Source organism: Callospermophilus lateralis, chromosome 6, assembly GCF_048772815.1.
Source record: "Callospermophilus lateralis isolate mCalLat2 chromosome 6, mCalLat2.hap1, whole genome shotgun sequence".
Lineage (NCBI taxonomy): Eukaryota > Metazoa > Chordata > Mammalia > Rodentia > Sciuridae > Callospermophilus > Callospermophilus lateralis.
In genome coordinates this window covers 94,907,998-94,935,811 of record NC_135310.1, presented here as the reverse complement: position 1 = coordinate 94,935,811, position 27,814 = coordinate 94,907,998, and the positions used below count along the sequence as shown (strand labels likewise).

Sequence of the window (27,814 nt, the reverse complement as noted above, 5' to 3'; positions counted from 1 at the left end):
ACTCTTACTATTTTATACTTCTGCAGCTTTTGTAAAAAGAGTGTTTTGAAGTTTAATTTTTACTCTTAAGTTTGATGCTATGATAAAGATTTTTAGTGTCTTAGAAACGAGTCTGTATTTTAGACCAGTAACTAAATGGAAGAGTTTTATTCAGCCATAAAGAAGAAAGAGATTATGACATTTTCTAGTAAACAGATGGAACTGAAGAACATCATGCCAAGTGATATAAGCCAAATTCAGAAAGTCAAGGGTTAAATGTTTTCTTCCACTATAATGCTCTAATTAAAAAATAAATAAAACTATAAGTAAAAATAAGAAAAAACTAGGAGAGCAGAGGAAAGAGAACAGGGGGAGGGAGGAGATTAGTGAACGTGAAAGTGCTGGGGACTGAATTAGAGCAAATTATATTTTAAGCTTGTATAATTATGTCAAAATGAACCCCAATGTTAAGGGGAAAAAGCAATGGAGCCAATCCACCATGGACTAAAACCTCCAAAACTGTGAGACAAAATAAACTTTCTTATTAAAAAAATGTGAGTCTGTATTTTGCATGAATGTAGAATATAAATAATCATAGCTGCATGAAAGGATACAGCAAAAAATAAGTGAAACAAAATAATGTAAGTATGATTTCCTTTTTGAATCTGAATTAATCCCATGAAATATTTGCATGATAGAATCTTGTAGCAGTGTCATTTTGCTAATTTTGGTGTATGAATCTTGAGACTGGCCCTTTCTAATCCCTTGCTCTAGGAATGCCTGCTTTAAGGTAAGTTTGTAACTTCAGCACTAATGACATTTATACCAGGCAATATTTTTTGCATGTACCGCTATCTTACTCATTTATAATATCCCTGACTTCTACACTGTATTAATTGCCAAGACTACACCATAAAGTGGGTGACTAAAACAACAGTGTTGATTCCTCTGTGTCAGAGAGCCTCTCTCATACCTCTACCTTGCTGTTAGTGTTTGGCTGGTAATCTGGCATTCCATGGTTGGTGGACATATCATCCTGATCTCTACCTTCACCAACCATGACTCTTTTCTCAGTGTGTATCTGTGTCTCCATTTTCCATTTTGATAAGTTGATCAGTCATGTAGGTCCATCCTACTCAAGAATGTTTTCATCTTGGCTAATCAGGTGACCTAAGTAGGGGTTAGGACTTCAAAATAACTAGAGCACAATTCAACACAGAGCTTACCTATTAGAGAACCCCTTCATTCCTTTAGTAATGACAGCTGAAAATGTTCTTAGATGTAGATGGATGTACCCTGGAGGGCCATATTCATCTTTAGTTAGAGCCATTGATTTTAAAAAAAAATAGATCATCCCTAGATTGACATGTTTTAAGGAATCATGAGTGAGTCATATACAATACAAAATGGACAGAAGGGTGTTTGGCCAGGTCTGACCACTCAAAAGGGATATTCAGCGGTTACTTTAGAAGTGATGTGCCACAGTCCTACCACTGACCATCCTAACTCACATGCCCAAATAATACTCTTTTTACCACAATTGTCTTATCATTATTTCAATTAGCTTAATATCTAAAGGTAAGTCCAGAACAGATATACATATATATATATATATATATATATATATATATATATATATATATATATATAGTTTCTCTGTTTTAGTTTTTGATGATACAAATTTATACTCAAAGATATACAGACTTAAAAATCAGTATCTATTCATTGATATTTTTAACACACAAAGCTGGGCAGAGAAAGGAATACTGAAATGAACATACATTCAAAAAGGAGGGGTGGAGGAGGGAGGTACAAACAGAGACTGACCCATGGTACTTCTGTAACCCCTACTCTGTAAACGTAAGCAATGGCTCATGTGGCAGTTAAGTAATTTTCTCAGCCTTCTTCCAACAGACCTACAAATCTCTTTGAATTATGCCCTACTCACTTTGGAATGAGAGTTAGAAAATGTCTTTAAGGTCTATAAAAACATTATTTTGTCAACCTAAGGAGATCTACATACCTCTTCTATATCATTTCATAGTTTAAAAAAGGATTTAAAAACCATATATTTTTATCTTGCACTGAAGCCGATTTTACTGGTAATATCCTAGATTTGATCATTGCTCTAGTTTGTTTTGAAAATCTCTTACCAGCTGGAAGTCTAAAAATAAGAATTATATTTATTTTTGAACAGAATAATCCTGGGTTAAAATATTTTTTCCCCTTAATTCTAGCTGAACGCTTTCACATAAGCTCATGTCTTTTTTTTCCTATTTTATCACAGTCCAGTAAATGAATCTATTTTGTAATTTCAATACCAGTAAATCAATCTATTTTGTAATTTTAACATTTTTCTCTGACATCATCTTAACTCAGTCAACAATATTACCACATACATTTTCAATCTTCTACATGGACGCAGGGGATTGTTTTACCAGTATTTGGTGGAAACATAACTTGATCTCCTATTTTTAAGCTTGCCATAAAAGTGTCCTCACTGTTTTTCAAGAAATCAGTAACATTTTCAAACAAAATTTGAAGCCTCTTTCCAAGCTTCTTCCAATGTCAGATGTATCAAGATTTAGTCATAATGATGCATCAATTCTTGGCACAAGTTTCTCTTTCAAAGATCTTTATCTGTGTTAACAAATGACCATCTCACACAGGGACCTACCACACCAACTTGTTGCTATACCTCCCTGTGAGTTGACTCGATGGCTCCACTGTTCCACATCTTGTGGTATGTAATCAATAATGTACGACTACATATTTTATTATAATGATAATCACATTTTACTTCAGGCTGGGATCTGGATGCTCTGATATAAGCAAAGATGACCACATTCTTTTGCTTTTCTTTTGAAGAGTGTATCTTTATCTTTTCCCCCAATTTATCTGTGTTCTTTGTTTATGTACATTTTTCATAGGCTGAATAAAGTTGAGCCTTGCTTTTTTATTTATTTATGTTTATATTTATTTTTTAGTTTTAGATACATTTGGACACAATGCCTTTATTTTGTTTATTTATTTTTATGTGGTGATGAGGATTGAACCAGGGCCTCGCATGTGCTAGGCGAGCACTCTACCACTGAGCCACAACCCCAGCCCCAAACCTTGCTTTTTTATCTAGATAGACAATCTGTCTCAGTTGGATTTTTTACAGCTCAATGACATTGAATGTAATCATTTATATAATTGGATTTATGTACATTATTTGTTTTTCAATTTTTTCCTATTGTTTCATTTATTTATTTTATTGTACCTATGTTTAAATTTTCTTATGTTCAGTTAAATATGTTTATTATTCTACTGGATTTTATCATAGGCATATCTCTTCACATTAGTTTTTTACTTATTGCTTTTAGGATTTTTATTTGCATAGTCTAGTTAGGGAAATTTGTACTATTTTTCATAAGGTATAAGAGTATTATACCAGAATATTTCCATTTACATCATTCATTGTATTATGGTTGTCATATACATTGTGTTTACTTATGTTATTTCTGCATCCCACAAATTACTGCTATAAAATTTGTATTAAACATTTGAACATGAAGAAAAGGAAATTTTATATATTGTAGTAAATTTGTCTATATTTTTTCCACTTGCAAGCCTCTTATGAATTCTTATAGATGTAAAATTCCATTCATTACTATTTTTCCTCAAGCTGAAGAACTTTCTTTAATATGTGTGTGTGTGTGTGTGTGTGTGTGTGTGTGTATTTCAGCCTTTATGAAAATTATTTTGAAATATGTTTTTAAAAAACTTTAAAATTACATATTTGGTTCACATTACCTTTCTTCTGAGAAACACTAATCTTGAGTGACATCTTGAACTTTAATATGCATTAAATTTTACCATTAGATTTTGATTCTATTAGTATTTTGTTGGCTTGAGTATTCGATTTTCTTTTCTTATTCAATTTTACTTAATGTCATTTTAATCAACAAATCATAATTATACCCACTAATGATATATATATATATATATATATATATATATATATATATATATATGTGTGTGTGTGTGTGTATAATTTATATATATATCAGTTTTGATAGATTAATTAAAAATGGAATGGTCAAATTGATCTATATAACATATCCATCATGTCATTTTATAATGAGACATTTGAAATTCACTGTCCCAGTTATTTAGAAACATACAGTACTTTATCCAAATGTGCAATGCACTTAAAAACATAAGCTCTTATCTATCTAAAGCTTGTAGCCCTTGATTGGTAATTTTCCATCCCTTTTCTCCCATCTCACCATTCCGTGGTAACTGTCATTCTATTCTTTACTCTATAATTTCATTTTTTTTTCTTATTTCATATAGATCTTGCAGGCTTTGTCTTTTTGTACCTGGCTTAATTCCCTTAATATAATGTTGCAAGGTTCATAAAGGCTGTCACAAATGACAGTATATTCTTTTTTAAATTTTATTTTTAAAATTGATATATAAATATAAAAAATGTACTAGTTATGTGTACCATGCACTGTTTTGACAAATGTGTGTTATTGTTTAATTCTTAAAATTAAGGTAAACATATCTGCCTCTGCAAACATTTATAATTTCTTTTGCTTTTTTTTAAAGAGAGAGAGAGAGAGAGAGAGAGAGAATTTTTTCATATTTATGTTTTAGTTTTCAGCGGACACAACATCTTTGTTTGTATGTGGTGCTGAGCATCGAACCCGGGCCACATGCATGCCAGGTGAACTTGCTACCGCTTGAGCCACATCCCCAGCCCAGACATTTATAATTTCTTTATGGTAATAACCTATGAAATCCTTCTTTATAACTTTTTGAAATGTACAATGCATTATTGCTGTCTATAACTACTCTACTGTGTACAGCACACCAGAACTCCTATCTCCTATCTAGCTACAACTTTGTACCCATTCCCTATCACTCACTCTCAACCACCTATTCTCATCAGTCTCTAGAAATGATCATTCTATTCTCAATATCTATAAAGTCAACTAATTTAGGTTCCTCATATGGGCCAGATTATACAGTACTTCTCTTTCTGTGCCTGGTTTATTTTACTGAATATAATGATCTCCACTTCCATCCAAGATGTAAAAAATGGCAGGAATTTATTTATTTATTTATTTAGACTAAAGAGTATTTCATTCTGTATATGTTCCATATTGTTGGCTGATTAGGGATATAGGACTCGAGAGAACAGGGAGAAAAACAGTGTACATTCTGCAAAGAGGAGAGTCATTGGACATGAAAATGTTCCTTATGCTTCCAAGAGAAGCCATGTATGATCAGCAAGACTCTGACCCATCCTGGCAGATGGCATCACTAATAGAGGAAAGCTAAAGGAGATAAGAGGCTTCCTACATGTCCCCTGATTCCTCTGAGGAATCCCAGCTGATTCTTAAGAGTAGATAGTAACAAGGTCAGTTTTGACCATCTTGGTCTATATTTGTACCATATTTCTTCATCCATTCCTCACTCAAAAGACAATGAGGTCCCCCCCTCACACACTTCTTGGCTATTAGGCAGAAGGGAGTGAAGGGAGGGGAGGGACTATGGTGGGCAGAAAGAATACTAGAATGAATTGTATATTATTGCCCTATGTGCATATATGACTACACTACTGGTGTGATTCTACATCATGTACAATCAGAAAAATGAGAATTTCTTCTCCATTTATATATGGTGTGTCAAACTGCATTCTATTGTCATGTATAACTAATTAGAACAACCAAAAAAATTTAAAAAAGCATTTAGAAGAAGAAGAAGAAGAAGAAGAAGAAGAAGAGGAGGAGGAGGAGGAGGAGGAGGAGGAGGAGGAGGAGGAGGAGGAGGAGGAGGACGGCGACGACAACAACAACGATGACAATGGTGTCCTGCAATGAGCATAGGAATGAAAAAAACTCTTTGACATATATATTTCATTTTCTTTGGACAAATAACCAGTTGTGGAATTTCTGGATCATATGGTAGTTCTATTTTTAATTTGTCAAGGAACAATCAGAATCTTTTTCATAATGGCTATACTAATTTACATTCCCACAAACAATGTGCAAGTTTTTCCTTTTCTCTGATCCGCAGCAGAACTATTTAAACTTTTTGATAATAGTTATTCTAAATGGAGTGAGGCAACATTTCACTGGTTTTGATTTGCATATCCCTGATAATTAGTAATATTGAGCATTTTTTTCATGTACCTGTTTGGCAATTGTATGTTATTTTAAAAGAAATATTGTTCAAATCCTTTGCCCATTCTAAGATTTTCACTGGTTCATTTAAATTATATAAATTACTGGGTTTTATTGGGGGCATAGGCATACATGCCTAAACCATGAATTACTCCCAGATACCTCCTTTACAATCTCGCTATCCTCACTCTACTAATCCCATTGTTTTTTTGGTTTTTTTCCCCCCTTTTTTTTTGGTGCTGGGGATTGAATCCAACCCTTTTTATGTTTATTTGGGACTGGATCTTGCCAAGTTTCTGAATTTACAATCCTATTCTCTCAGTCTCTCTATTCATTGGTATTACAGGTGTACACCACTTTGATTATGATTGATGGTCATTTTTAAAAATTCTGTTATTTATTTTCTTATAACTGAGTTGAGTTCCATAAATATTGTAGATATTAACCTCTTATCAAGTTTGTAATATTTTATAATCTTCTGTGAGTTCTCTCTTCCCTCTTAGCTATTGATTGATTGTTTCCTTTGCTATGCAGAGCATTTTAGTTTATTACCATCCTTTTGATCTAATTGTGACTTCTTTGCCTATGATTTTTGGATCACTTCTAAAACATTGTTGCTGTGAACAATATTGTAGAGATTTGCCTTGTGTTTTCTTCTAGTAGTATTAGTATTAACAAAAGTATTGTAAGGAAAAAATCTCTGTCATGATAATTAATTGCATTCTTGACATTGTACCTGATAAGCTGTATAATCTCTATGTTCAGTTTTCTTCTTCTAAATAATCACTATTTATTACAGAAAGCCATTAACATGGCTGAACTCAAATACCAAACTGTTTTATTGTGTTATCAGTAGCTGTTTTCACTGAATACTGAGGAATTCCCAATTGTGTGCTTTTCAGGCATTAAATAAAGTTTTGTATAGTTTGAATGATATGTCCATGCCCTTCCATATGAGGCTTGCTCCTTCCGTGAATACTTCTATTAGAATTTACTTTTCTGCCATTGTAGAAGCCTCAATTCTCCTCTGGCTCTTGATGCATAAGATTGCAGATTTCTTCTATTATTTTAACTCCCCAAGTAGTGCTAGCTACTATATCTTTAAAATCAACTCCTTTTCAATTCCTATCTGCTTCTGATCACTTTGGTACCTTCATAAAGTTGCTTTTTTAATTTGTTGAGAGCTTACAATCATCATATGAGAAATGACTTGTCAATACGTTACTCTATTACTAATAGCTGCCATAATTTTAATTTTATCTTTTTTTAAATTGTGTGCTCTCCTAAATTCACAATATCTCAGATCTCTGAAAACTCTGATTTTTGCCAAAATATAACTGTGCAATATCTTCTTTGTTCTCTTGAACCAACCTCCCATTGGCTTGTCTCCCCAAAGCTTACCATTGCACTTTGCAATGAGTAAGTGTGCCCCACAGCCCCAATTCATAGGTTGAAAGATAATCCTCAATGTTGGAGGTGGGGTCTTCGGGTTTTGATTTAGTCAGAAGAAGAGAATATCGTTAATGTAATTAACCCCTATACAAAATAATCTCCAGTAATATTCCTTGTCCCTTATGTAAGGTTAGAGTGAGTACATAGACTTCTATGAGAAAGCCAGCTTTGCCAGATGTCAAATCTAATGGAACTCTGATCTGAGAATTTCCAGCCCCCATAGTTTTTTGTTGTTGTTGTTATAGCAGACCATACTAAGGTGTTTCTCTTTTTGCTAACAAAAACTTTTCCTATATTATTTATTTAGCAAAACCTTGTAACTTTGGGTCAGAGCCTTGTGCATGCTAGCAAGCACTCTACCAACTGAGCTATATTCCCAGCCCAGGGCAATATTTTCTATACAATTGGAACTCCATGGTCAAAGTGTGGGACTGCAATCCCCTTATTAGTCAATTACACAAAAGTCCTATTATTTTATCTTTATTTTTTCAAATATGAACTGCTTCAACCCTCTTCTGTGTGTCTCCTCTTAGAATACTAAGGCTGAGAAAAAATCTTACAAATTTGAAGATCAATGTCAAGAAATTTATGATTTCTACTTTCAACTAGATTCAACACTTCCTAATTTTTTAAAAATAAAAAAACTATTTTGGAGAAATAAAAAAGAAAACCAGAAGAATCAGTGCTGGTGCTGTGAGTAATATGTTGGCTGAAGGAGTAAATCATGGGGTTGGTGAAAGTGCAATCGGCCCAGATACCTGAGGGGCTCAATCATGGTAGGGGTTATCATGGTAATCCAAACGCAGAAGTGAGGTAATTCTTGTTTTTCTGTCATTTTCATTTTCTTTTCTTCACACCACAACTCTGATTTGCCAAAATCAAAAGAAAGTATGAGAAATGAAGGTCATGTAATTTAGCTTCCCCTACATAGAATGGATTTGAAAGGGCAAATGCGTGCTAGCTATTCTTCCTTTCAACCATTAACATTTCAGAGAAAAAATATTTTGTCTTACATTCATCCCATTTGGCCAATATCTCCTTTCTCCTTCCTTGTCAAATATTTTCAGGAAGGTAATCTTGTCTTGGTATTGCTACCTTCTTATTTCATCTGTTATACCCTTTCACCATCAAAAAGCAAACTCTACTAAACTCTTCTTGGGATGGCACAAAGGCCTCTTTCATAATTTTTCTGGAATATTTTCAAAACAAATCACCCTGCACTCTTCTGTTATATGCAGTGTTGTACTGCTGTGACCAAAAAGTCTGGCAAGAACTACTTAAGAAGGAAAATTTATTTGGGCTCATGTTTTCAGAAATTTATTCCATGGCTGGCTGACTCCATAGTTCTGGGTCCAAGGTTAGGGGAGAAATCATGTGAAAGAGAATGGCAGAGGAAAGCAGATTAGGAAAGGACAACCAGAAAGCAGAAAGGGAGCTTTGCTCACCAGGAGCAAAATGTAACCCTCAAAGGTACACGCCCAGTGACCTGCTTCCTCCAGCCCCACCTTGCTTGCCTACAGTTACCACTCAGTTTTAGGCTAAAGCTCTAATAATCTAATCATTTCACCTCTGAACATTTTTGCATTTTCTCAAATGAGTTTAATGGGACAACTCATGCCTAAACCATAACAACTCCCAGAACCATTTGACATTTTCTTATCATTTCTTACTAATTGGAACTCTCTTTTCTTTTGTCCTTACCTTGTGCTTCTTACTGTACATTCCTTTCTCTAGCAATTCCACATGTTTTAGTGTTACTCAGCGGCTATTCTAAGAAAAGAACTTGGTCATTCTCTCTATATATATTTTCCTAAATGATACCTTATACAATTATAGTCCTTCCAGAACTGTCTCCTATATTTCAGATACACATTAGCATACTGAAGGGAAGCACCAGCTTTAACAAATTACAATAATCTAATAAACTCAGGATGCCTGAAGTTCTGTTGCTTTCCTTCTTCATTAAAACTGTTTCTTTAGCCCATGTGGCTCTGAAACAATAATTCACTTACTCATCCAGGAATATGAACATTATTTTTTTTCTCCTTACTTTACACATCTGAATATCACAAAGCCTAGCCTATTTTGTGTATTACCTAAATACCTCTTGAAATCATCCAATTACCTCATGTCTTTTTACATACCTCTACTCTAGACCATAGCTTGATTATTGCAAGTCTTGGTTACTACCAGTTTTCTCTAAAAGAAAAAAAAAATCAGAAAGAAAAGAAGTAGATTTCACTTCAGATAGAGTGATCTCTCATACATTTGATTATGCTTTGCCAGATTAATGATTTCCTATTATCCCTATCATTCATATATATATATATATATATATATATATATATATATATATATATTCTTATTAGTTATACATGACAGTAGAATCCATTGTGATATAATTGTACAGGCATGGAATATATCTTATTTCCATTCTTGTGGATGTACATGATGATGCAATTCATTGTGGTGTTTGCATATACACACGGGAAAATTATGTCTGATTCATTCCACTGTCTTTCCTTTTCCTATTCCCCCTCCCTTCCTTCCATTCCTATTCTCTAACCCTGTGAACTTCTATTCTTCCCCTCATCCCCTCATCCCCTTATTATGGGTTAGCTTCTACCTATCAGAGAAAACATTTGACCATTGGCTTTTGGGGACTGCCTTATTTCACTTTGCATGATAGTCTTCATAGTTGGTATGCCTGGTTTGGACTCAGTACTAAGCACATCAGTCTCATTCATACAGGGAAAGATCTTGCTACACTTAATATTTTTTGTCAATTTCTATGCTTTTTCTTTCTGTATTTCTTTTTCTTTAGTGCCTCTGCTCTCCACTTTATTTGTTTTGAATTTATTCTTGGAACATTCATAGTCCTAAGAAATGCATGACATGAGTTTCCGAATCATCAACATACACTTAGCTCAATTTGAAGAGGTAAAGCTGCTTTTCACTTGCTGGAAAATAGGTAGTTGACACATTTGAACACATTTGATCAACCTGGAAAGCATTTATAGTGAAAAGGTAAACATGTGGAGGGAATTGCTGAATAATATTAAATTTAAAGGTGAGTAGTATTCTGAAAATTAAGATAAGAATTTCAAAAACAATAGCAGTGTCCTCATTTTCCAATTCTGCAAATTGTTCGGATTACTATGGATTCATTGCAGACCAGTCCTTCTCTGTAATTTTCAACTTAATTATAATTTTCCTTCATTGTTAGAGTGTCAAGAACATATTATTTCCTGTTGACAATGCAAATCAAAAATGATTAGTATTAATTGTAGGCTATAGGCATTTTTTTCAACTGCCAGACCTATCATCCTATCATTGCTCTATTATTTTACCCAGATTAGACTGTATGTAAAATGACTTGTTGATTAAACTCTGTAGTATGTTTAATATGGTATGTTGACACAATGGTCAGTGACAATTTTTTTTTCTCTTATGCTATTTTTGCAGAAAAGGCATCAAAATGGCATTATCATTAAGTTCTTAAAGTCAAAAAAGATGATTTAATCCTGTTTACATAGAATAAATGTAAGACACAATCTAACATCAAGCACTTAATAAATTTTTGCAATTGGATCAATAACTTATTACAAGCTTAGCATTTTACTTTCCATCTATTTATTTGACCACTTTTCCAAAATAATACTCCTGTGGACACTTTCAATATTACTTTTTGTTAATATTCTCAATTGATCTCAAGTGGACCTTTAGACATCTGCAAAACATACAGATCATTGCCTGTATAGTTGAACCAAAATATTTTGTCCTCCAAGAATGTTTAGTATAACTATAGACTGACCAAACTGGAGCATTAAGTTATAGCTTCTATAAAATCTCATTGTAGCTCAGTAGAAGAATGACCAAGGTACAGCTTGTGAAGGCTGAAAACTAATTGCTCCATTATATGTTCTCTAGTCTTTTTCACTTAACAAACACTTAAAAATATATACTTAAATCTGCTTTCTAATTACAAGTTCCCATAACAAAGTGTCCTATCCAGAAAACAGCATTATTATTTTGGCTTTCAACATACTTAAGCATGTTTTTTTGCTGAGTTTTATTTCTTCTCTGTTTACTTTCTGTTGCAAACATGTTTAATGGCTAATTACCATTTCAGCTTTTTTATCTTAATTGCTACACATTTAGAGACATGTGTCATTAAAGCTTTAGCAGATAAGATATTCATTCAAACAATATTTACATTTTACTTGCTTGAAAATAGCTTTATTAAAATGGCATTCTTATTAATTCAAGCACCAACTTTCTTGAGAACTGCGCAATAATTTACAACAAAGCCTTGTCCTTTTGGCTTACATATTGAAAAATTGTATATTTTACAAGAATTAAGTAACAACTTACATTTTAGCACCAAAACATAATAGAGATTCAAAGAATATAATATTATCAATGGTATATACTATATTATTTTCTCCCAAGTCTCCTTGAGTATATGAAATTCAATTAGAAAACAGTTGATATTATTAATTATAAAATCTACAAAATTTTAGCTACTAGTACATATACACATACAATTTTGAATTTATGAGTCAAACTTTAATTGACAAATAAAATTTTATATACTTAGAATGTACAACATGGTACTTCAATATATTATATGTTTTGGAATAAGCTAATTAACATACACATTATCTCATATATTTATAATTTTTTAAACCTATTGGACAAAATGCAAGTATATAATATATTATTTACTGTAGTCGTCATGCTATATGATGGGTCTTGATTTTATTTATACAGTCTAGCTAAAATATGGTCTCCGTTGACCCAACTTCATCCTTGGATAAACCTGGGGGACATTGTCCTAAGTGAAATAAATTGCACACAAAAATACAAATACTGAATGGTGTCATTTATACATGGAATGTAAAAAGGGTAAACTCATAGAGTCATACAGCTGAATCGCACTTTTCTGTAGTTAACAGTTTTAAGCTCAAGAGATGTGATTGTTTCTATCCATGGAGAAAATGCCAACTTTTGAAAGTAGACTTTGCCACCTTGAGTGCTTCACTTGTAAGGACAAGAGTGTTTAAATTCAGACAGGAGCAAATTTTCATCATTTTCACCCTTTATTTACTACTGTTATAATTTATAGACATTAATTTTAGGATTTAAATTGCTGATTGGGTAAGAGCTGCATTACTATTTAGCACTGATCATATTTTTTAAGGAAATATGAATAACCAGTGTTTATAAAACATGGCCACATATACAATTCTCTTTAATGCTGGTGAGAAAAGGAGTAAGTGTGGTAAATATTAGGTGTGTATGTTCATGTATGTTTATTCCTAATAGTTTTCATTTCAGTTGATATATAGAAAGAAAACTTGTGCTTTAAGCCATTATTCATTATCATGTATTCCACACATGGAAACAATAAAAACTGCTTTAGTGTATGTTTTTCTTAGGAAGATAAATTCCTATCAGAATTTATTTTTTAAAGTATTAAGCATAGAAGTCTTTAATATAGGGTGTGCTAAATTAGCAATGATTCATCATGGCAATGCATACATAGGACAATGACAACAGTCATTGGGAGTAGTATCTAATGGGAGTAGCTACTTTATATCTGTTTATTGTAATTAAAGTAGAAAGTCATAGCAACCAAAATACAGAAGGTATATGTAATCTATATTGTGAGAATTTCTACAGATGAATGCCGCAGTCCGGCTGCAGCAAACTAACCAGGGGGTGAGGAACAACTTGTGTACATTGATACAGCAGGAGTGGGAGCCATTTATTGTAGGACAGGAGTGGTATTTATACATTCCACACAGCTTAAAATAGATACAGCAGTCAACCAATAAGGAATCTCCACACTTAATGGCTCGCTGGCATTACTTCACAAACCACTCCCTCTGGCATTTTGCCAGGCGCCATCCTGACTTGTTTATAGACTCTAACATTAACCACTCCCTCTGGCAAAATGCCAGGCACCATCCAGACTTGTTTACAGACCTTAACAGATGAATAGTAAAAATTACCTAAATAAGGTAAAGGAAAATTCATTTGCATCTATTAAAATTTTTTCATTTATTTCTGAAGTAAAATTTAGTTATAATGAATAGAAAACAAAATAATAAAGCCCTTTCTTTTAAAATAAACATACATTTTTTTAAGTTTGTTTTCTAGCTTTAGTCCCTAAGACTAAAATTTGGAAGGGAGCCCAGATTAAATCAAAATTTATTATTTTCTAAGTCCAGTGGATGAACACTACATGCAAACAGAATTGTAATAAGGGCATGTGTATTACTACTATTTTGAAAAAAAAAAAAGATAAAAGATTTCAAAAGGGAAATATAGAATTAAAAATGTGTGAAAATGATGCTATTTGTGGAAGATCTAATTATAATACTAGAAACTAACAAATATAACAAACTGCAGTATTCAGCTCTACAGAAGCAATTATACCAAAATTTTTCTAATTATCTCCTATTGCCTCCATAATCAGACTATATAATCAAGTCCACACTTTGGATAGATTCCTTTATGTAGTATATACTTTAATGTTACAAACTGCAATGAAATATAACCCTTACAAATGGGAAAATGTTTACACTAGGTTAAATTCCTTACTTTTATGTCCCCATTTCTTACAGATTTACATATTTAAAAAACCAGAATACACATCTTCTTTATACTTTCTTTTTTATCTTTAAATTTTCAGAAAATGAGTTCATAAATGTTTAAATTGAAAATGAATGCATTTTTCATGTAAATTTTACTCTAAATGGACAAATAATAATTTAATTGTGCACACTGTAGTCATCTGTTTCTTATTAAAAGAAAGATGATGCATGTATCTTTAACACAATGTATGTTATTGTGCAAATAAAGATCCCACAGATAAAATGTGCACTGTAAGAACAAACCCACAGCACTAGTATAAAGATGTAGCCTATTTCCGAAGTTTCTACACCAGTGGTTAGCAAATACTTTCTATAAAGGGCCAGATAGTAAATAATTTAGGTTTTATGAGCAAGGAGGACATATGTCCCATGACCATGAAGAGCAGCAGCCAGCCACAAATAGGAATGAATGAATGTTGTAATATTTGTGAGAGGCACAAAATAGGGAAAGGTCTGGATTTTCTCTCATGAAATAGAATTTGCTAAATCATATTTCCTTAACTCTAAAAACTAAACTTTTAAAATTACTGAATCAACTAAATACTTACTAAATGTTATGAGTTTTACTGTGTTCTGCTGGAATTACATTTTTATGTATATTCTTTCTATTTCTTTTGGAAATAGATTGTTAAATTGCTAACAGGCTCAGAATAAAATTAATCAGAAAATAAGAAATTAATAAAATAGAAAAAAGGAAGTTATTTTTGTACTTCACAAAGAAAATTGATTAATAATTGAATTATTTGTATACTTAATTAAAGTATATTTATTCTTTGGTTTTTTAAAAAAAATCAATTCCAAGGACAGCTTCAAGAAAGTCTTTCCCATTAGTCTTCAAAAGACAATTTCTCAGTTAAGTAATGTGAGTTGCTGTGAGTAACAAACCTCTTTAATCACAGTGGTTTAGCACAACAAAACTTTTGCATTTTTTCATTTATTTTTGGTTTCCTCACTCAATACAAAGGAGGTACTCTTGTTTTTAGGTATCTCTCTTCCAAAAAGAAAGGAGGAGAAAAGAGCAGTTTGATCTATTTAAAAAAAAAAAAAAAAAGGTTGTATAGTATACTTTTGTAGATCAAACTGCTAGATTAAAGCTTCTATCATTTTATTTTGGTCTAAACTCATTCACATGGTCTCATCTATATGCAATATAATTAAGCTACGTTTAAGGTGGAAAGAAGAACATATAGCAGGTTCATTAATAAAAGGCCAAGTTTTCTAGCTGAAAAAATTCTATAAAAATATAAATTAGAATGTGTTTTATATAGCACTGCCTAATTTGTCTATAGTATGAATTTTATTATAAGAGATAATATAGAAAATAGAATATACTCTCAGAGACATGAATTTTATCATAGTTTAGCTGTACTTGCTTTTTGTTCTATTTTGTTTATGTGAAATTCCTTTGAACACTTTAGTGTGTTCTTTAAAAATAAGGCATTGAAAATAAATGAAAATTTCTTCTTTTTATTATAATTTATAGATTAAAATATTCAGGATGTAATGGTTAAATATTTATGATTATTTACAGTTATTATTTTTGATATATACTCAGTTTTCTTTAAATGCAACTTATTTTACTTCAGAAATTTTTATTTGCAATCATTTATTTTTAATTAAATTTTATATTTTAAAACAGTCTTAAATTTTTCAAATAGTTGTAAAGATAATACAAGAAGGTCCTATCTGTCTTGAAACTGGTTTAAACCTTGTTATTTATTATAACACATTGTCACAATTAAAGGACCAATATCACCACATTATTATAAATCAAAATTCATACTTTATTTTGATTTTATTGTTTTTAAGGTGATGTTCTTACTTTTTCAAGAAAAATACTTCTGTTCAATGACATGATGACTTTATTTTGCTCCCAGATATTATACTACTTTTAGTAGTCATATTTCCTTAGTCTCCTTTTGGTATTTAAAAATCACCTAGATTTTGTTGGTTTTCATGTGCATGACAGTTTTGATGAATACTGATCAAGTAGTTTTTAGAATGTTTCACAATTGGGTTTCTTTGTTGATTTTTCTGATGAGTAGAATGAGATAATATATTTTGGGCAGGAGGATTACAAATATAAAATGTCATTTTTCACATTTCATATCAAAATTGTTAAAATGACTTATCAATGTTGATGTTAAATTTGATGACTTGATTGAGTAATGAGTGTCAGATTTCTCAGTATAAAGTTATTCTTCCCTCTATGAGCTCCTCTTTCCACATTCTACTCTTTTGGAGGGCAATTACTATCATGCTGCCTGAGCTTAAAGAATAGAGAGTTAGGTTCCACCTCCTTTAATGTAAATTTTTTGAATATTCTATATAGAAGACATTCCATTCCTTCCCATTTACCTATTCAATCATTTAATTTTAATCACTAATCACTATGACCTCATATGTATTAATTTTGCATTTGGGGTGATAACATTATTTCTTTTTTTTTAATTTTGTTGCTGAAATTATTATAACTTTAGTCAGTGGCCTTCAGTTAGTTCCTTTGTCTCTGACATTCTCTCTCTCTCTCTCTCTCTCTCTCTCTCTCTCTCTCTCTCTCTCTTTAACACTTCCCTATCTTCTAATTTTACAGGAGTGTCCATGATCCAATGATCATCTCCAAATCTCATGCCTATACCTGGAACCAGCTAGATCTCTGAGGAATGGTGAAAAATGAGTATCAAAGACCTCAGTGCTGGGAAAATTTTATCTTTAAAATGAAAACTGATTTTTATTTACTTAGACCATTCCCTATATATCTTTTAGAATGTATAATCAACAAACATACATTTACATTTTATATACCCAAACATGATAAAATATTTCCTATTATGTGAATATCACATAGAAATTACAATTAAACAATAAGTATTAGTTTTGGCAGGCAACATGGTATTTTTATCATACACCTCAGTAATCTATCTATATTTAACTCAATGAGGTAGATATATTTTTATTTCAATTCAACATCTAATAAAACTATAACTTAGTTTAACTACATGCAAAACATATGAAGAGGGTTGTATAATCTTCAATTTTTGATAAGTAGTTTTAATAAAATAATGTTCAAAATAAATAGGTTTAACATTTAAAAATTTCTAAATCAATTTAATTGAAAAGTTTTCAAGTTTCATGGCCTGGGATAAAGATACAAACATTGAAGGAAATATTTAGTGAGTTACTTTCTATATACTAGCTTGTAGAATAGTTTATAAATAGGATTGTAAAAGGCAAAATAAGAATTTTTAGATTTTTGAAAAAAATGAAATACTTTTACTGAAGGTAAAGAGTTAAAAATCAAATCTGATTGTAAATAAAAAATATCCATGAATGGCTTAGCCTATGCAGTGGTTAGGATAAGTGTCTCCCAAAGTCTCATGTATTAAATGCTTGAGCCCTAGTTTGGGGCAATGGGGAGACAGCAAAACTTAAAGAGGTGAGACCTAGTAGGAGGCCTTCTTGTGGAATTAAGCATGTCCTTGAAGGCGATAATGTACCCCAGCCACATCCTCTTCCAGTTCCTCTTCAAGTCCAAGTCATGAGGTGAACAATCTTTCCTCTGCCATACCAGCGCTCATGATGCGCTGTCTTGCTACAGGTCCAAAAGCAGTGAGGCCAATTGATCATGGACTGAAAATCACAAAGGGTGGCTGCAAACCGTTTTTCTTTGTAACTTGATTATCTCAGGTAATAGTTATAATAACAGGAAGCTGAATAACAAAGTGCATCAAACTAACTATGGCTACATTCAAAGATTTAAATGTTTAGTTTAGGGGGAAAAAAAGAAAAGTTCTCCAGTTCCATTTGCTAATGGGGGAAATATTTCAAATAAAATAAGATAGACTATAATAGAATTCAGTTTTCATTGTATTATTTGGTTTCTTTGATGGCCTTTCTAAAAGAAAAAAAAAAGAAACTCAACTGTTTTTATGAATGTATAAAGGAGCTTATTTCACTCTAGTTTCTGCCTAAAGGATAATTGGTTGGTCATTTTAGAAACTATCTTTAAGAAAATGAAGGACTAATAATGTTGTTGGGAGACTGAAATGAGTTCAGAATAGAGATAGAAATGCTTTTTGAAGTTAATTATGTTTGCTTTTTCTTCTCCCTTGGTGTTCATTACCTTTAAATGGAGCTATGTATTGGCAGAAATAATTACCTAGTTGGTCAATGCAGGTGGCTGCTTTCTTAAAGGGCTGTGAGGCATACTCATTAGTATGTTTCACATCTTGTAACTTGAAAAATAATGAAAATTATGTGAAGTTTTAATAAGGCAAGCAGGTTACAGTTATAATTCTTAAAATTTCCCAAGCACATTAATCTATTTAGGGGAATTAACTAAGACTAAATTCATTAGAAAGGAATGTCATATATTATTGTCAGAACTCACTTATTTCACCTTATTTGAAACTAATTCTTACTAGAACTAATATGCAGACACATCTTGGAGTTTATAGACATTCAAAGTCTGCGTGGATATTAACTACTTTGTCTTATGCTTCAGAGTCTAGAATGGAATAGATGATTCAGATTATTGGGAAGGAAATCAAATGTTAGGATATAGAAAATAAAAATTAATGAGATAAAAATAATAATGAATCAATAGCATTTTTATGTATGTCACCAAGGGCAAAATGTTCTTTGTAAGTCACAGTTATTAAATGCTATTTAGTAATGAATCCACGGGAATAGGGACATTTGGATCTACCCATGAGCTTTATACATGTTATGGAGCCAGGATGATGAATCACATATCTTTCTATAAATTTCACAAATTAAGACTATGTGGAAGAAAAAAATGGAAATATCCATTAACTATATTGTCTTAGTATTTTCTTTGGCCCAGTTCTCTGTCTCAGGTTTTCCATTATTATTGCACCCCGAACTTATTTTGATAAATCTGACCTTCCATATTTCAACACTTAGATTGTTAATTTCCTGAGTTAAAAAGCATAACCTAAACTGACACTAAATTGACTCTTATAAATAATGACAGGCAGTTTTCTTGTTAATTTACAGCAAGAGAAGAAAAATTGACACTGACATATGATACAAATTATTCACAAATGATATGAATAGATGTATTACCTCTGTTGTTAAAAGTTATCTAAAATAGTGACAATAAGTTGGACAGGAGGAGAAATGCATAATGTTCAGCTAAATAGGAATGATCATACTAAACTATATATGAAATGCTGCATTTATCACAAACAAAATGAAAATGAAACACAAAGTAATAAAAGCACAAATGGTTTTACAGTTAAAAAAAATGAAAAGGCAAATGAAAATTCAACTATAGAACATTAAGTTAAGTTGAGGGAGAAAAAAGAGTAAATATTAAAAACATATATGTAAGTAAATGAATTCTTATTAAAACTTAAATGTATTTATTCAGTCATTTATATTATGTATCAAACTTGTGAGAAAAGAAGTCACAATTACATACCCAGTTAATTACAACAGTAAAAATAGGTATTGAAAACTAAATATATCTATTTTTGTGCCTACATTAATATGTAGTAAAGCAACTCTAATATATAATTTATATTCACATGTTCTAGAGAATTATTCAAATATTCTTCTGGAGAATTCTTCTGTTGACTACATTAACTTAATATATTAAGCTCTTATTTCTTAATAAAATGCATATGCTCTTCTGCCTGAAGACATAAAATATTGTTTTTCAAATGGTTGTAAGTTGCAAAATAGGGAACTTTGGAAAAGAAATATGAAATTTTAGCTTTAATTTTTCTGTTAATATTTATATATTTAAAATAATGTAAATGTTGATGGCTGGATATCACTTTTTAAGCTCAACTTTTAGATAAAGCAGAGAACACTTAAATATATTCACATTAATATAATTGAATGTAATATAGTCAAATTATGATAATATAAATGCAAAGTATAGGTGATAGAGGTAGGTAGAAAGGATGAATTGGTGGAGAGGTAGGTAGAATAGTAAAGTCACCTATATTTTTAATTTAATAAAATTCAAGACAAATTATGTATAGTTTGTTAAAAAATAAAATTTAATGCATTAAGTTAATGTGATTGACAGCATTAAATTCATATTTAATTTAGTGATATTATTAAATTAATAATAATCAACAATATGAACTATTGAGAGAAAGTTGCAGAGGAAAGGTGGTTTCAGTAATAAGTGAGAACAGATTTATCTTTCACATTGAACAACCAAAAAATAACATATGTAATTGTATCACAAATTTCAAGATGGATATATAAGCAAATTAAAGAAGTAACAGAGGAAATGAAACAAGGAACTATTTAAAAATATTTCTTCTCAAGAAGTAAAATCAAGAATCAATAAATGGGATGGTATTCAACTAAAAATCTTCTTCACAGCAAAGGACACAATCAAGAATATAGACAGAGAGCCTAAAGAATGAGAGAAAGTCTGTAGTTCTCTATCTTAGGTGTGGGTAATACATTTTAGTCTCCAGGATATATAAAGAACTCAAAAATCTTAACAACAAAAAAACAAATAATCCAATCAATATATAGGCAAAAAGGAACTGAATAGACACTTCACAGAACAAATATGATTGGTCAACAAATATATGAAAAAATGTTCAACATTTCTAGCAATTAGAGAAATGCAAATTAAAATTACACTGGAATTTCATCTCACTTTACTCAGAATGATAATTATGAAGAAAACAAATAACAGTAAATGTTGGTGAGGATGTGGGGAAAAAGGTACACTCAAACATTACTGGTGGGAATGCAAATTGGTGGAACCACTCTGGAAAACAGTATGGAGATTGTCAGAAAACTTAGAATAGAACCACATGTGATGCAGTTATTCCACTCCTTGGTCTATACCCAAAGGACTTAAAATCAGCATATTACAGTGATGCAGCCACACCAATGTTTATAATAGCTCAATTCACAATAGTCATCCTATGGAACCAACCTAGGTGTCCTTCAGCAGATGAATAGATAAAGAAATGTGCTGTATGTACACAATGGATTATTACTCAGTCATAAATAAGAATGAAATTATGGCATTTATCCATATCCACTTGGTAAATGGATTCAACTGGATAATATCATACTAAGTGAAAATAAGCCAGTTCCCCCAAACCAAAGACCAAATCTTCTCTCTGATATGTGGATGCTAATACACAACAAAGGAAGATGGGGAGGGGAAGAAAATTAGATTAGACACTGGGGAATGAAGGAAAGTTGGGGAGGGGAAATAGGAACAAGGAATATAGACTCAATCATATATAACTTTTCTAATCTTGAATTGTAATATCCAGCCAGAGTAACTCCGCATTATGTATAATAACAAGTACAGGATCCTACTTAGAATAAGTTATATTTAATGTATTTATAATATGCAAAAATACATTCTACTGCCATATATATCTATAAAGAGCAAATTAAAAAGAGTTTTCTTCTGTCAGACTTGAAGGTAAGATCTGGTTTGGGAATATGGTTTTTTATTAGAAGCTCTTTTGATTTTATTTCAATGTACACATTAGTTTAAGGTATCTGTGGACCTCCCAAGTGCTTATTCATTAATTAATCTCAACTTTTTCTCCAAACTTTTTTATTGGTGCATATAATCATACATAATAGTGGGATATTATGTGATATTCATATATGCACACAACATAATTTGATTGATATCACTCATCAGAACCTTTCATTTCCCTCCCTACCTACCTTCCCCTGAACTCCTTGTTCTACTGTACTAATTTCCCTCTATTATTTATTATTTTAATATTATTATTTTAATTAGTTTGTTATAAATATGTGAGATTCAAAACATTCTTTAATTTCTGATATTGCAATTGTTTTAATAACATTTATGAAAATGTTCTGTTATAAAATATTGTAAGTAGATAGGTATTAACAAGGTTAGTGTTTGAAATTCATAAAAATGACTAGTATGTTTTTCTGTAATATGTTCAACCATTCTTATAATATTTTATGAAAACTATTCAATCAGACAAAAGAAAGAAGTTTCATAATTACAACAAACTCATTTCACTATCTTTTAGGGTTAATTTATAGCCAATGCCTCTACTTGAATAAGTAGACATTTTTTCTGTAATAATGGTTTATTACAAAGTAATGAATAGTATACCAGCAAAAATAAGGGATTTAACAAGAGATAAAGAATAAATATAGGAAAATGAACTGCTTTGGGAAAATATTAAAAACCAAAGAATGGTGAAATATCCTTATCAATCTCTAACAAATTTAATACATATCATATATATATATATATATATTATATATATATATATAATATATATATATATAAGAAATAAAAATATATGTCTATATTTGTTACCTATCTTCTGGAGAGCCTACAGGTGGCATTTTTATTCAATTCACTCATGAATACAATAGGTAAATGCCATGAAAGTGATAGCATGATTTCCACCTTATTAAAAAAAATCCTGCTTTCTTTAACCATAAAAAAATGGTGTTTTTGTACATCTTGTGCTGTTACTTTAGATACAAGGGATTTTCCCAATAAAGTTCTCTGAAATTGCCCATTTCTGAGTTTATATATATATAGGTCAAACAAGAGTTTATTATTATTATTTTTATTATTTGCTTTCTTTTTTTCTTTTTCTTCTTTTTTTATTAGTTTCTCATGACAATACAATGATCTTGACATATCATAGATTTGAATCAAATGGGGTATAATTTCTCATTTTTCCAAGTGTACAGGTTGCATAATCACATTGGTTACACAGCCACATATATACATATCTAGGTCAAACAAGATGGACCACAATTACACAGTGTTTATATGTTTATATCTACCCACTTCTGTAATTCCCCAAAAACTTCCTGACATAAGTAACATTCTTGTCTACATTTTAAAAGTGGAACTTAAATGGATAGAGATTATATACAACTTTCTATTTCTCTCATCTGATAAGTCACAGAAATATAACTCAAATTTAAGTAATCTACTGTAGGAATTCTCATTTCTTATGTCATAAACTTTAATGGGATCTCTTATTCCATGAAATCACCCTATATATTTCTGTAATTCATGTGTCCATAGAGTGATTCCTTTGGTTGTCAAATATCATGCATTTTCCCCCTCATCTCTTCTGGTTTCGTCTTCCTGTAAACATGCTAGCTGTTACAGGCATCTTGAATCCATAAAATGTTAATTAATGATACCTATCAAGCATCAACCCCAAGCAGCTGCAGTAGGAATTCCAGAACCAAACATTCTTGGTGACTTCCTATTATCATAACAAATCAGCAATCCCTGTAGTCATCTACCTGTCCAGTGTACAACAGCCTGGCCTTGCTTGACGAAAATCTGAAAGCACATGAAATCAACGAGAAATCTTAGATTCAAGTTGGAGATAGAGGAGGTGAAAAGTAGTGAGTTTTATAAAGTAAGCTCAAGAAAATGTCAAAAAATGCTATACCTAAAGACCTATCACTTTCATTGGGCCATTATTATGGTTCTAATATTTCTAGCATGATTTCCAGAGTGAAAGTGTGTCCATTATATATGATATCCAATGTTTTTTTTATGTATAAAAAGTATTATTGACTCATGAGAAAGAACAAATGCTCTTGACACTAAGACCAGAAAGAAATACAGCTAGAGGGACCTCCTATAAAGAACAAGAGTAAATTTTCTAAGATATTCATGCATATATTAAAAGAAGAGTTTTATTATCAGTGTTTATTAAAGATACTTTCAATATAATCTGTTTTCATACACACCAAAATTCAAACCAGGGAAAATAATTCTGTAGGAATTTAACACATTTTAAAAATTTTAACTATGTTTAGGAATGAATCATGGGATACCTGAGGACTAAGAGGATTCCAACCCTCCCTGTAAGGTGCTTTCCCATACCTCAGTTTAACGTTTGATAAATATTGGTTAGAAAAATGTTTTAGATTATACTCACCAATACATACTGTGCGAGCTGGTGCTTGGCCTTTCTAATGAAGACAACAATCACCAGGACACATGCTTTAGCAAACAACAGTGTTTATACAGATAATTAAAATAAGCTCTCAGAACTTTGTGGGAACTTTAAGATCACATAATTTTGAGAAACTTATTGCCAATGCAAAAACTCATTGCCTACAAAGTTAAACACACAACACAGATTTTATTCACACCCATCACAATGGAGGAGAAAGAACAGACCCCCATATGAGACAGTTTTAAAGAACTGAGTTGGGAGAACTCATAGGCCATATGTGTTTGCTATTTCGCTCTACTCCAGAGAAAGATAACTTTACTCAGTCTTCAAGATGGGAATCAGCTTTACAACTGGGATCCAGATGCTTACTAATGTTAACCTCTTACTGAAAAGGTGCTATTTTTATTAATGGTTTCAAAGAGATGGGACACAGGTCCCTCAGGAAGATAGTTTTGGTGTGTAAAACTGATAAGAGGATTTTAAAAAGATGAATGCTTTTTGAGGGCAGAGAAAAGCTTTTAAAAATATGGATTCTGAAGTAAATGCTCTCTAATAGGAAGGGGAGACACCTCTGTATTTAGGCCATTTGGATGGTTGTCTGAGAAGGTCATGGACCAAGGGCAGAAGGAAACAGGCCTAAAGTATGGTGAAGCTGTAGGAAACTTTAAGGTTGTCTTGTGACAGATGAGATATTAGGAAGATTCATACAATCCTTCAGTTTTCAACTTTCACAAGGAAATAACCAGGTATTTATTTATATTCTTAAGATGATAATCTTCTGGTTTTCTAGTGAAGTCTGAGAAACACGGGTGGCTTAGTAAAATCCATCCTCATTCCTACAACCAGTCTTGTCTTCTCAAATAAATCTCTGAGATATCTGATACCAGTTTTCCTAAATCAACCTGAATTCTACAGTCTTATCAGCTCATATTTCTAAAATAATGAATAAATAAGTCTTATTAAATCTTAAGTTATTTTAGGCTTCACTTGCATTCTACCCTTTCTGCCTATTTCTCACATGGTCTATTGAAGCAGTCCTAACTAATAAGGATAGAGATTTATGGTCTCAGACATAAAAAGGGTCTGAGAAGATATCAACAAGTAAGGTATTTATCTGCTTTTTAATTTTCAAATTTGACACTTTAATTTAAAATTTCAGGCAAATCTTGTTTTTTCAATCATATTATATCTGTGTTAATATATATTCTCTCTTATAGTACAATGAACATAAATCTGTAGAGGGGAAGCTTGGCAGACCAAGATGACGCCTTGATCACTATTGCAACTTTCCTTAAGCCTTATATTCACCCTCTAAGGCACAATGTTCTAGGTGGAACACTTCCAGGGAAATAAACAAGGACACTGCATACTATTGACTTAGTTGGCTTACTATGCAGAGAATATGTGAAGTTACTCCTGCTAACTTTATACTCATTGACAAGACTTTTCGCTTGCTCCCTGCCTTTTATCCTCTTTAGTCTATGGGAATCATGTATTATAAATTTCAAAGTAGCCAGAACAGAGGATTTCGAATGTTGCACCAGAATGAAATGATAAATGTTTAAAATATTGGTATGCTAATTATGCTGGGAAAAAAAAAAAGAAAAGCTCATAGAATCATCTATGAAAACAGTTTCTAGGGGCTAGAATTGTGGCTCAGTGGTAAAGTACTTGCCTATCATGTGTGAGGCCCTGGGTTCGATCCTCAGCACCGCATATAAGTAAATAAATAAAATAAAAAATCCATTTACAACTAAAAAATTTAGTTTTAAAAAACAACAAAAGTATCCACCTAACTTTCAGATACTTGATCAAAGATGATATAAGATAGTTTCTTCCCTATTCTTTCCATCAAAGATAGTCATTTCTAAATTTGTTGGTGTTTATAATTTCCACAAAAGTCAGTTGTATGTGTGTGTATATTTTCATGGAAAAAATACAGGATTACAAAAAGAAAATCCATTATAGTATCCCTGCCACTGACACATATTGATCCTCAAAAACATTTGTTAAATTAATAAAAAATTAACAGTGACTAAATACACACAAATAACAATGGCATTGTGTCTGCAAAATATCAAAAATTATTTTTAGTCCAGTTTTGGACAAATAATTAACAAAATTCTAAAATTTCAAGTGATATAATGAGTGTTAAAAATATTGCCAGAAATAGAATTTGTGATTGATTTTTAAAGTATTTTTTTTAGTTGTAGATGGACACAATACCTTTATTTTATTTATTTATTTACATGTGCTGCTGCTGATTAAACCCAGTGCCTCACATGTGCTAGGCAATTGCTCTATCACTGAGTCACAATCCCAGCCCTATTTTTGATTGATTTTCAAAAATTTCAGACTGTGTTCCACATGACTGACAACAGTAAGTTGCATTGAAGTGGTACATATATATGATTTTAGAGCTTTTATTCCAAAGTGTAGATGGAATTTACATAAAATTTGTTTGACTCATTGAGCTGTAAACTATGTTTGTTTGACAATCAAATTATTAAGCATACCTCATTTGAATGCATCCAATAATATAACACTCATGATTTTTTTTAAATTCTGAGTTTCTGGGTAAACAAAATAGCATTCTACATATTTTATTGTTTAAATAGTTTTAGGTTTAGAACCATGATGAACAGAAAGTACAGAGCATTCCCATGTATCCTCTGTCCTCTGCCCTCACACACACATAGTATCCCCCCATGAACACTACGACCATCTAAGCATTACATTTGTTCTAATTGATAAATCTACATTAATACATACAACATTTTTTGTATTTACACTATTGCAGATTGAAAACAATGGTGTTCCACTAGTGCACTATATTCCATTCAGCTTAAAATGCACATCCTTTATCAGCTTCTAGATGATAGTTACTTCACTCATATGTCTTAAATTGCTTGCATCATAAGCCAAGTCAAACTGTGATGCATTTCTCCCAGAGAAGTCATACTTTAGGAATGATTCACTGATGAAAAAGCAATCCAGATAATAATAGTTCTGCTTTATACATGGTAATCTCAAGTGTTTTATAATTTCTTTATTCTGTGATTTAAAATACTTCATACTCCATATTCTTTTTTAATTTGTCCTAAATCCTGAAAGTTGTTGATTCTATGGAAGTGAATTGTAAAAACTGTGAACTTATGCCTTGGAAGCTGAGAAGGAAATACCTCATACCTTAGACAAAGGGGTTGAGGAGGCAGGAAGGATGGCTCTACCTTGTGTTTCTAGACAGAAAGTTTGCTATTTAATCTTAATGTCTACATGTAGACTCTACCACAGAGCCCAGAAGCTAGACCTAGAAGCAGCTGACTGTCTGCTGACATGATTCCCTGGGCAATTTAGCCCTCAAGGAGCCACTGGGCCTGTTTGTCCTGGCCAAGAGTCCATGTGTGCTGAGACTGCACATTGTCTAATCACACGATGGAGAGAATAAGTTAAGAAAGCAGATGAAAATGAATGCACAAATAAATCAGAGGGCCTTTCTTATGAATTGAAAATGTTCTCATAATTGTGATACATTTTGTTGACTAAAAATATTTGCATTACAGCATATAAGCTCTTGATTGGTTAATGA

At 31.7% G+C, this 27,814-nt stretch overlaps 1 protein-coding gene across 1 annotated transcript in view; it reads right to left on the bottom strand.

Moving 5' to 3' along the window:
* The window catches only part of Eys (EGF-like photoreceptor maintenance factor), a 1,514,165-nt gene that overhangs the window by 1,134,491 nt on the left and 351,860 nt on the right, over nt 1–27,814 (bottom strand). Inside the window, 1 exon segment of the mRNA XM_077109730.1 lies at nt 18,396–18,507. Coding sequence (XP_076965845.1) covers nt 18,396–18,507 — 112 coding nt within the window.